The 12,667-nt window shown below is 43.0% G+C and overlaps 1 protein-coding gene across 1 annotated transcript in view; it reads left to right on the top strand.

Moving 5' to 3' along the window:
* The first annotated feature begins 434 nt into the window (after positions 1–434).
* Positions 435–12,667, top strand: part of LOC142143144 (vitamin K-dependent protein C-like) — a 41,817-nt gene continuing 29,584 nt past the window's right edge. The window contains exons 1-6 of the mRNA XM_075200856.1: positions 435–578; positions 4,138–4,206; positions 5,348–5,511; positions 5,605–5,629; positions 5,715–5,825; positions 7,697–7,837. Coding sequence (XP_075056957.1) covers positions 572–578; positions 4,138–4,206; positions 5,348–5,511; positions 5,605–5,629; positions 5,715–5,825; positions 7,697–7,837 — 517 coding nt within the window. The 5' untranslated portion in view covers positions 435–571. The remainder of the gene's footprint in view (positions 579–4,137; positions 4,207–5,347; positions 5,512–5,604; positions 5,630–5,714; positions 5,826–7,696; positions 7,838–12,667) is intronic.

Here is a 12,667-nt window from a genome sequence, read left to right as displayed (position 1 = left end):
GTGCTGCATCATATTGCACAATGGACCAGCCAGACTGCAAAGGTAAAAGTACTGAGTGGGCTGTGTGTGTTGCAATGTTGGTCAGAAGGTTGTTGTCATGCGTTAGCAGTGTAGAGGATGGTAATAGGGTAATCTAGGGAAATTAAGATGATGGTTGAGGAATATCATAACCTTGTCTGAAGAAATTTACCTACACAGGTAGGTAAATGTTCTATATATTTCTTTTTACAATTTTATTGCATCTTTTCATTCCTTAAGCTCAAGTTCAGTTTTTCGTCTCCCAGTTACTTTAATTTGTAAACTATATGTACTTTTCGGGGCCGGTGTATGGTATATACTGCCTGGCTTCATCTTGTCCCACACAGGGTTGCAATATTGTGGACACTGCCTTTTGTTTGCACAAAGAGGGACAGCACACACAGAGTCAATATTTGAGGTTATGGATTAACCAGAATTTGGATTCAACATTTTATGGCTGAAAGAGAAATCCCAAGCAAATTGTATGAAAACTTACAATACCCAAGAAGTCTAGTGACAGCTCCAGGCTTTCATCTGCTGGATCCAAGAAGTGATGAACCGTAAGTCACACATTATATGAATTGAGTAAACATGTAACTTAGGAACGTATAATTTATACTCTAGTGCAGTGGTTCCCAAACTTTGCAGTTCGCGGCACCCTTAGAGTTTCCATAATTTTTTCAAGGCACCCCTCCAAAATAATTATCGAGCAGTCCGATTTTATAAGCAGTCAAAAAAAAGTATTTAGGTCAGGACAGAGATACTTATTTAGTTGTATGCAAAAATAATACACATAAATCCAAGGTAAAAGAATATTTTTATATATATTTTTTTCAATTATATTTCTGTCAAAGAATAATTTACAGATAACTCACAATGTGCCCCCTCTGCATCTCCACATACTCTGTGTCCCCTCCGCATCTCCACATACACTGTGCCCCCTCCGCATCTCCACATACACTGTGTCCCCTCCGCATCTCCACATACACTGTGCCCCCTCCGCATCTTCACATACACTGTGCCCCCTCCGCATCTTCACATACACTGTGCCCCCTCCGCATCTCCACATACACTGTGCCCCCTCTGCATCTCCACATACACTGTGCCCCCTCTGCATCTCCACATACACTGTGCCCCCTCCGCATCTCCACATACACTGTGCCCCCTCCGCATCTCCACATACACTGTGCCCCCTCCGCATCTCCACATACACTGTGCCCCCTCCGCATCTTCACATACACTGTGCCCCCTCCGCATCTTCACATACACTGTCCCCTCTCCGCATCTCCACATACACTGTGCCCCCTCCGCATCTCCACATACACTGTGCCCCCTCCGCATCTCCACATACACTGCGCCCGGGACCCAGCATCCTCTCTCCTGCTGCTTCTCACTGAATATGTCGGGCGTGATGAGGAGGGAGGAGGTTGCTTGGTCCCGGGCACCGCCGGATTGGTAAGTTTTTTTGTTTTTTTTCTTCTTCTTCCTGGCCACGGCACCCCTGTGACAGCGCCGCGGCACCCCTGGGAGCTGCGGCGCACAGTTTGGGAACCTAGGCTCTAGTGTATTTGTAGCTCTGTACTAACAATTACAACTTAACATATAAAGACATAAATGACACTACCATAATGTTATAATGTAAACATATGTGCACATACATGTAATAGAATAAAACAATAATGTAATATACTAAATATTTAGATAAGCAGGAAAACAACTATATTTCCCAGCTCCCACAGCACTGCACTGATACATGGAGAAATCAGTGATTTTATTTACATTGTAGATATTCAGTAAAGGGTAACAACCGAGAGGTGGTAATAAGTCACTGTGTATCAATCAAATAAAAATGTAAAAACAATACTATATAATAATGCAAATTATTTATTAACACTAATAGCAATGTTTGGGAAATGTTCTCACTATTTGTATGTCCAGGATAATAACTGATATGGTTACGATTAGCATTAACAAGACACACTATGCTTTTGAAGTCCAGGTGAAATTCACCAGGGGACAAGAGTTCTGATTGTTACTGGCGCCTGTGCAGATGATAATTAAGTTTAAACCCTGTTAGGGCCAAAAAGGTTCTGTCTCGTAACATCACAGTAGATATGTCATGGATGATGGTTCTTGCTCAGTTCCTGGCACTTTTCTGTCTATTTTCACACTAGTCAGAAACACTGGTAAAAATAATAATGCAATGAGCAATCTGGAGACATGTCTCTGAAATCCAGTCTTCAAGGACCACTAACTATGGGTATTCTCCAGCTCTCTTCACAGAATAACATGTAAATTAATTAGTAGTGGCTAGTCGGTCTGTTTTCGAACCTGCACCCGTATATATTATTATAATGTAATTGATATTATTTAACTGCCATAGATCTGTCTAAGATTTGCAGCTTTACACATTTTTTACACTAGATATTGACACAATGTGAAAAGAAAAAAAATGAAAATCTTTGTACCCAGATCACACAATAACACAATTGTTCCACCAACGTACTCTCATGCACATAGTGGACCTCATTTAAGAAAGACTCCAATGTCTTAGTTTTGCTACGCTGTGCCTAGATTTGCCCTCTACCACACACCAAGGTGCACATCTTCTTGGAGACACCTCCACAATGTACACATTTGCTGAGATTTGCAGAGAATTCTATACAGATACACAGATACCCTTTCATCAAATAAAACAATTACTGTCATTTCCGCATTAACTGTAATTGTTGAGGAATATTACTGTGACTGGATCACTTATAAGTAACTTATGGTATACATTTATTTAAGGGAAATAGAGCAGGCCACTTATTTATATAATTACAAATGCACTTATTTTTTATATTGTTTATATTTTGGTAAATTAAATCTTTATTTCTGAGACCAGGGAAGAAACTTGTTTGTATTAACCTTGCTAGAGGAAATGCATGATTTCTAAGGCATATACCTGATACAATAAGCCTTTGTGGAGAAAGTCTTTTGTGTATCCTGACGTGGGGAAATGACTTGTGTGGAGTTTTGTACCTTTCTTTGCGAATGTGTATTTTGCGACTGTGTGAAGAAAGGACCCAAGTTAATCTCATGTTAATTAGACCTTTTGATGTGTGAGGGTCCAGCACCTGAAGGCACAGAAAGGTTTAATTACACGTACTACTAGATTTCCTACATCTAAAAACAAGATGCAGGAAATCACAGCAAGTTTTAGAATATTACAGATAACCGTAAATATTGTTAGCTTTGCATTGCATGTAAATACATGTTTGGGTAAACAAATTGTATTCTGATTCTAAAAATAACTCAGACCTCAAGGGGGCTGGATTGCCCTTTGAGACTGTGTCCACATCTTTATAAAAAGCACTGTCTTTTATTGAAAATTGTTCTTTTTGTTTCACCTGACCTGATCACTGATACCTTCAATCAGTGTGACTGACAATAATCATCTCTTGCTTCAATGACCTGCTTGAAAATGTCTTCCATGCTGAAAATCCTGTGACCTACAGATTAGACTCAAAATATAATCCGTTTTCGGCTGTCTGAGGTTTGGACCCAGCTTCCCAGCACCACCACTCTGCCCGCTATCCAGCAGCTCTGGCCAGTGTGATAGTCCAGGGGCGGACCCATCCACAGCAACCCTGATCCATAGTAAGAGGTCAGGAGTACCAGCCCAGGTACATCGGTAACAGGGTACATTAGCAGCATCAGTTATCCTGAAGAAACCCGGTTCTGGATGCCAGTAAAGGAGTCCAGTGGTGGCAGCATTTGTAAGCCCCTCCTACTGCGGTGAGGGGGCGCATTTGGGATAACAACAGGAAACGGTGGCAAAGTAAGCCCAGGCGGTTCCTAGCAACAACAGCAGGGTGGCATAGGCGGTCCATCCTGTCACAGTTACATATACTTGGGGAAAGTCTATAAATGTGGAGGAAGCATAATATGGAGGTAAACAGCCCTTAAATATTTAAAAAAAAAAACAAAACATCATCACTTTCTAATTATAAACCAGAGATAAAAGTGGTGGAATTTTTTGGTATAGAATATTGCATTAATCCACTTTCTGATTGCTCTACTTTTATAGAACCCCTCATAGTAAGCATGTGTCTTTTTCTACTTGTATGCCTGCAGGTTCACTGAGCTGTATGATGTGGTGGATCCTTATTCTGAGTGTCATCCCTTCTGCTTATACTAGCTCAAGTAAGTGCATCTCTTTATATCTAGCAATAGCGATATATAGTGGTGTACACTATGTGTTACCTTTAGTAATAATGCACCCAGGAGACCTTTTTAAGCAGCATCTCTGACATCAAGTTTTCAAGGACCACTAACAATGCATATTCTCCAATACTCCTCACAGAGTCATATGTAAATTAATTAGTACATAAAACTAGGTGCAGGATGTGGATAGAAGCTTATTGCTATATGAAGAAGTTCATGAGGAGATTATGTTGTAGCTAATTTACAGAGATTAGTACCTTTGGCATATCCTTACATCTAAATATATAAAAAAAACAATATCCCTTAAGATATGTTGAATTCTATCTGTCAAGCAGTTGGCCACGCAGGTCGTATAATTCTAGTGAGGCTAATTAATTAACAGTTTACAAATTATTAGAATAAAGAGATTTGCAAATGAGAATCTAGATAGTACAAAACAAATGGGGGATTTAATGAAGAGTCCTGGGTTGACATCACAATTTGTGAAAGGTGTCTTTTGGGCATTATTGAAGGGTTGTACTAGGTTATCAACCCTGTCCCCCTCCTGAAAATTACCTCTGCTACCAGGGCTGCCAAGAGGAATTCAGGGCCCCGGTACAACAAATTCATGGGGCCCCCCTTATAGTTGAGTAAGCAAAAAAATTTAGACGGCGCAAAATTTTTCAGGAGTGTGGTCACACGATTGGGGGCGTGGCAATGCGCCATTGGGGCGTGGCTAGCACATCAAAATCACTAGGTCCTGAATTCACCGGAGCGTGACATTTGTCCAAGCACTCCTGACTTCCAGGACATCTAGCACCCTTGTGTAGTATAGGAAGAATGCAGTGTGTACAGAAAGAGTTCAGTCTTGGCCTGAACACTCTCAGGAAAAAACAATATGCAAAACGCAAGATAAAAAACATAAGAAAATGAAAAAAACAGCAGCGAGGGCCGGGCCCGGCCCGGGCCCCCTGGCTTGGCCGGGCCCGAGTGAAATTTACCCGCTTTTCCCCCCCTCTCGGTGGCCCTGACTGCTACAACATCAGTGCCCTAAAAATATGTAATGTGTGATGTGAAATTCAGAGGGAAAAAGCTTTACATAAATTAATCAACTTCTACTTTTACCACCTCTCGTTTTCAGTCTTTTCCAGTGGTCAGGATGCAAATCGTGTGCTGAAAGTGAAAAAACGTGCCAATTCTCAATTCCTGGAGGAGCTGAAACCTGGATCACTGGAGCGAGAGTGCTATGAAGAGAGATGTGACCTAGAGGAGGCTAATGAGATATTTGAGACCAGGGAGGCCACTGTAAGACAAATAAGAGTAGAAGTGAACTGTTTTCAATAGTAATTCTCTGAAGGCCATGATATTCCTATTTTAATATTCCTATTTTATTTCTAGCTTAACTTTTGGGCAACGTACTTTGGTAAGTGTTTTCATGATGAAACTGGACATGTAACGTACTATATGTGTAGGACAATATAAGTAATGGAGTGTTATATGTCTTTCAGATGGGGATCAGTGTCTCTCTAGTCCATGTATAAATGGTGCCTGTAAGGATGGCATAGGGAAATTTGACTGTATCTGTCACCGGGGCTGGGAAGGACGACTTTGTTCTCAGGGTGAGTTTCTAGAGCTCCTACTGTACAACTACTCACTCACAAATTTAAATTATCATCTGATAAGCTGAACCTATATTCATTGACATACACCCTAATTCTATATTACCCTCCCCAAGACCTTGGCAAACATCCTAAGAATTAATATGGCAGCCAAAAGTGTACTGGCCAAAAATTCTCAGAAACTATATCTGGCACATTGTGGCCATGGAGAACAAATCAACTGCTACCTCCACAACGGCAGAAAGTTTTTGTACAGGTCCGGATACTATGATTTTTTTTTAAGGAAGGCTAGAGTTAATCTCTATACCAATAAATGATACACTACCAGTCTCACAAGGGCCATGCGTGACAGGATGGGCCCAAAGCCAATTTCATTATTTCCCAAATATGTATTGCTCACCTCTACTATCTAAAGTCATGTGGTTACCTACCATAAGTCATTCGATTTATTGTCTCTTCGTATAAAGTATTTATATTGTCTATGGTCTAGACCTGTACGTACACCCTACACACACACTTTTCTCCCCTTTCTCCACCCCCACCCCTATGTCATAAGAATTAGACTCAAGTTCATCTACATTATAACTGTCTTTATTGCATTATACTTGCACATGTTGAGTAAGACCAAGGTCTACTTTGTTGCATTCATACTCTTATGTGTAGCGTTTTATTATTCTATCGTCGCAAACTAAAAATGCAACTTAACAATTTACTAGTCACTGAGGCAGGTGTGGTTCAATTCACAAAACGTCTGCCTCCACTTTGTACATCAGTGATGTCACTTGTTCCTCGTAAATGAATAGTCTACATCCCCATAAGCATTGTGTGTAGAGTCATGTAGAATAGTAGAGGAAGAACCAAAACAAGTGACCACTAAATATGTAGCAAGTCATTGTATGTCACAAATACACTTATTTCCCCGATTTGTTGGGTCTCTCCCGCCATCTTGAGTGTCAGCACCTTTATCCCAGTGGACAGAATTGGGAGGTATGAACTGTTTACTGCCACTCTCCACACGTGCCACTGGTGCATGCAGCACCACATGTTAGATTTTAGGGGAGGGGACTTAAGGCTTTCCTATTGGTTCAGAAGCGTTAGACACGCCCCCAGAGTGTGTGGTAACGCCCCACTTTGACCTGACCACATCCATATATTCAATATAATCAATACATAACATCTCAGACCTTACCAGAAGATGACTAACGTCATGCTAGCATGTTAGCTAAGTGCAGTCAGAAGAAATTATATAGCTGTAAAACACGGTGAATGCAACATTTATTTAGCTACATGTTGTCTGTGTAGTTGGCAGGTACTCTTTAAGAATTGTCCTAGTTATTAAGTGACACTGATATTTTCTACTCAGTTGCTTGTACTGAATAAACATAATGCTTATTATCTGGTTTGTTTACTGCCACAAAGGGCTAGAATAGAATAATACTAATATTGGGAATAGAGAAACACGAGAGACATATCAAATGTATACTTCCCAATACTTCTGATTCTTGGATCTGCAAAGGGATCTGGCTTATTGGAAAGTAGTAGTGTCTTTTCCATAAAGTGGATATTTGGTTGAAGGTGGAGTTTGCGCAGATTGGAGACATTATTTGAGTAGGTTATTTCTCACAATTTCATTTTTTTTAAATTGAGGTATGGAAAATGTAACATGAACATGTTACATTAGAAGCTGAACTTTTTATTAAAATGGTATATTTTCGCACGTACAACTGCTTAAACAATGTACTTAAACATGCCAAAACCATACAGAGTATGCTTGAATCCTTCTTAAAGCACTGTCAGGAGCCAGTTGTACAAAATATGCTTTTACTACAGTTATAATACACGTTTTATAACCTACTATTCCCCATGTATAGAAGTCACCCACTTCAACTGCTCCTTGAATAATGGAGGCTGCAGTCACTTCTGCATAGAGGCTGAGAATAGTACATCACGTCTGTGCAGCTGTGCCTCCGGGTACCAGCTGGATGATGACTACCACAGCTGTAAGCCGGCTGGTAAGTTCCTATACCTCACTTGCACCATCTATTCTCATCTTCTCAGTGATTTTAAATGACACTACTTTTGGACTTTGTGGGCCTGATTCATCTTTGTACATAAGTCCCTTTGTGTGCCGTATCTTACGTGAAATATCTCTGCGCATGGTCAGGAATGGACATTCTGCCAATGAAGACAATTACATGTAATTCATGTCTGAACACAAGTGACACCACTGCCTATGACTTGAAGGCAAAATGGGGGAGGTTATTGGTGGATGAACAAAGGCAATGTACAGTAAGGAAGTGCCAATCCAGATGCGGCGATACAAGGTCTGGGTTTCGCTTAAGTACATGATTTTAGCTGTATAATTTACACCAGGTACATGGCAGGTGGAAGTGCTGACTGATAATGATGACTGTCATGGCATCGTCTTTGTATTAAAAATTACACATATGCGTGCTACGGGATAGCAGAGAAAATGTTTATGCAGGGAAGAGAAACTATAAAAATTCATTGTATGTACAGTATGCATTAAGACAATTCTGATTTATGTATTTCATCTAAGAAAAATGTAAAAATTTAAATATATATATATATATATATATATATATATATATACAAGTTAACCCGTGCATGATACTCATGCATTCTAGTAAAATCAAGCTACTTAAGGTCTTAAAAAGGTTCTTGTCATGCATTTGGACCTAGCCCAGGCCTCCTCAGGGGAAGTGCGTTAGTTCCCGACGCAAGCGGCCTTTTTAATGTGTGTTCATGAGGTAAAATTACCTCACGAAAATGAGTTTGACCCCTCAACTCGTAAATTTAGCCTTTACTACCCCTCCCACGGGGGGAAGGGGGGATGATGGAAGTTAACTGACTTGACTATTCTAATTTTTTTGTCAAATAATGTCAGTATACCAAATTTCAGGTCAATTGGATGAGCCCTTTCTGAGAAAATAGTTTTTCTCTTTCATCCAGTCTGGGGGACACTGCTTACCATGGGTTGTGGAGGGAGCTTGGGGGAGTTGGCACCTAACTAGTTAAGTTTTAGTACTGCCGACAGACCCCTCCCCTCTACAATCCCCCTGGACTCTTCAGTTTTTTTTCAGGTGCCCTGGAGTTGGGCAGTGTTTTTTTATAGCTAGTGTAATCTTAAAAATTTTTATTTCTTTCTTTTACTTTTTATTATCTTTCTTACTGGTGACAGTGCTGGAGTGTGTTCTATGAGAGAGAACACACTCACAGCCAGCAGCGCAGGCATTCTCCTGTTAGATGGGAGCCAGAGGCTCTCACTGACAGGGAAACTTTCTAAAAGGGTGCCTAAACTGAGGAGTGACAAGCGGTCTCATGGACCGCTGCACTTCTCCAGCCTCCCCGATAACCGGCGCTGCCATGACAGGCATAGAGTGCCGGTTATCGGATCTGCAAGTAGCGGCGGCCATCTTGGATTTCGGGCCAGCAGCGCTACGGAGAAGAGGAGGAAGGGGGCTATACCACGGTTCCCCCCTCATGCATAGGAGGAGGGCGCCGGGTATGTCGCTGCGGAGACCTCTGTAAAGGGGTCTCCATTACCTGTCACGCTCCATTTTTTTTCTTTTTTTCAACGATTGGAGCTATTGAAGGGGGGGAGCTAATACATAGAGTTCCCCCCTCCTTCCACAGAGAGATGGTATATCCCAGTCTTCTGGCGCCAAAGGAAGCCCGGGAAGAGAGATCAGAGCTGAGGGAGCAGACACTGGACAGATGGCCGTAGACTTCTCTCCTTTATGGCCCTGGGCTAAGTATTGCCTTTAAAACACACATATTGTTTATTTTCTGTGGAAAAAAAGTAGGCTGTAAGGTTTACATTATAGTCTCCTGCTTGCCTACAAAACAATTAGTGTTTAATTATTGCAAGTACAACTTTTATTATACAGATTAGTTGTTTCTTGTTATACAATTTGTTTTCTGCATACATATCTCTCTCTATTCTCTCTGTTACACAGCTAGATTAACCCTTTAATCTGTGTGTTTGGTGTCCCTTCCTTTATAAAAAATGACAGATAAGGGAAAGGGCCCTATTGCAAAATATTTTACTTGCTCAAAATGTCAAGTATAATTACCGTGTGGGCAGGGGGACCCTAAATTGGCGCTCTGTTCTGCCTGTGATGCAGGGGCTTTCACTGTGCGGACTCATCAGCCCACAGCCCCTCTGACGGAGGAGCCGGCCTGGGTGGCCTCCCTGACACAGTCGGTTTCCTCCTTAGCTCAGATGGTATTACAATCTAACCAATTGCTATCTAATATGGCTACTTCGGTGGCTTCTAGTAATAGCACTCAGCTGGGCCTCCCTGTTACTACAGGGTCTATTGGAGCGTCCTTACCAGGACCTTCCTCTTCTTTTTCTGACCAAAACACTATCTCCACAGAAGCGACATGGTCCACAGCTTTCCTTAAAGGTTTAAATAAGCTTAACTTGTTGCTTGAGTCCCCAAACATCCCGTACGCTAAAAGGAAGAGACCTAGATCGAATAACCCTATCATGGTCCTTTCAGATTCTGAGGAATCTTCTGAGGATGAGGGGGCAGTGTATTCCGATTCTGACCAAGTTCAGTCTTCTGAACAGGAGGATAGTTCTAGAAACCAATTTGTTAATGATTTGGTTTTTGCATTTAGACAAGCGTTAGACCTCCCAGAACCGGAGGATCCTACGCCTAGAGACAGAATTCTGTTCAAGAAAGCCAAAAGAAAGGCTTGCCGTTTTCCCCCTTCTAGGGAACTCGTAGATATTGCTGAAGCAGCATGGAAACAACCTGAGAAGAGGTTCTCAGTTCCCAAAAGATTCTCCTCCTTGTACCCCTTACAGGAGGAGGAGGTAATTCGTTGGGAAAATGTTAGGAACCCCTCCAGCCGGCACAACACAACCCGGAGTCTACTCTGCCAGTCAGGTGTTCACTGGAGCCCCTGATGGTGGGGACAGACTGGGCCGCAGACTGACAGAGGGTCGTGAAGTGTGTACCGGCTGGGGAGAACCCAGGCAAGAAGAGTCAGGTCCACGCAGAGGTCAAAGGCCGGCAGCAGGTAACAGTAATGATGAACAAGCTGAGGTCAGAGGTCACAGGCAAAGTAGCAGAACGGGTAAACAAGCCAAGGATCAGGGTCACAGGAAACACAAGCGAAGTCCAATACGAAGCCAAGGGTCATACACGGGAAGTCAAACGTAGATACAGGATACAGGGACTGGAACAAGCAGGTCAGCAGACTGGAGCACAGAAGCTATAACCGGCAATGAGGCAGCAGACCTCATTGCCTTAAGTACAGACACAGACCAATCAGCAGTTGAACACACTCCTGCAGGCTAATTTACTAGTATCCAGCAGGGCCAATCAGGGCTTGCCCCTGACCTACACAGTTGCAGGCTAATGCCTGTTAATAAGCCTAATCAGCCCACAGGCTGCCTGCTATGCGCATGCGCCCGGCTACCAGCACCGCCGGGACGCAGCGCTAGTGTACTAGCGTCTGGCCATTGCCCTGGTAATGGCCGGACAGGAAGAGGAAATGACGTCCCGGTCGTCAAGGTGACGGCCGGGACGCTGGGGCGCATGAGAAGCGAGCCGCGGCGGCTGTGAGTACCGCCGCGGCTCGTGACAGTACCCCCCCCTTGAGGAGGGGTCAAGGGACCCCGACACCCAGGTTTTCTTGGAAATTTCCTGAAGAATTCCTTCAATTGTTTGGGAGCATGGAGTTGTCTCCGCGGAACCCAAGAGCGTTCTTCTAACCCGCGGTTCCTCCACTGTACCAAAAAGTGCACCTGTCCTTGCACTTTTTTGGAATCCAAGATTTTCTGAACACTGTACCTCTGTGGCTTGCCTGAAGACTGGGCTTGAGCTGGATAAAGAACTGGTTTTAACAGAGAACAATGAAATGTGTTTGGAATTCTTAACGAGCCCGGAATTTTTAACCTAAATGCAACAGAGTTCACCTGCTTGATGATGGGAAACGGCCCGATGAATTTAGGGCCCAACTTCTTGCAAGGTTGCTTCAGCCTGATATTTTTTGTAGACAGCCAGACTTTCTGGCCAACCTTAAGAGAGCAGGGAGTACGGTGTCGGTCCGAAATTTTTTTTGCAACAAGTGAGGCTTGTTTTAAAGATGAATGTACTTTCTTCCAGACAACTCTGAGATCCCTGGCAGTGGAACGGATCTCCTGAATACCAACGGACTGGAGTGAATACAAAGAGTTAGATCTGGGGTGGAAACCATAATTGCAAAAGAACGGAGAGGTTTTCGTGGATGAGTGACAGGAGTTGTTACAGGCAAATTCTGCCCAGGGCAACAAGGAGGACCAGTTGTCATGGAACTCCGATATGTAGCATCGCAAGAACTTCTCCAAGGACTGGTTAACCCTTTCAGTCTGCCCATTTGACTGAGGGTGGTATGCAGATGATAAACTGACCTTGATTCCCAGGAGGGTACAGAATGATCTCCAGAACTGCGCTATGAACTGGGAACCCCGATCGGAGACGATGTCTGTAGGGAGTCCATGGAGGCGGAAAATGTGTTGAATGAACAAGATTGCCAAATCTCGAGCAGTAGGAAGCCTAGTGAGTGGAATGAAATGCGCCATCTTGCTGAACCTGTCTACCACGACCCAAATGGTATTGTGTCCCGCAGAGGGTGGCAGATCGACTATAAAGTCCATGGACAGATGTGTCCAAGGTTTACCAGGGGCGGCCAACGGAACTAACTGACCTACCGGGCGAGTCCTGGGAACTTTGTTCCTGGCACAAACTTCACAGGACCGGACGTGACTCTTGACGTCAGCAGACAGAGACGGCCACCATACAGTACGGGAAAGGATTTCCAGT

The sequence above is a fragment of the Mixophyes fleayi genome, chromosome 3 (genome assembly GCF_038048845.1).
Source record: "Mixophyes fleayi isolate aMixFle1 chromosome 3, aMixFle1.hap1, whole genome shotgun sequence".
Lineage (NCBI taxonomy): Eukaryota > Metazoa > Chordata > Amphibia > Anura > Limnodynastidae > Mixophyes > Mixophyes fleayi.
The sequence above is the reverse complement of the archived record's forward strand: the minus strand, read 5'-3'. Positions and strand labels throughout refer to the sequence as shown.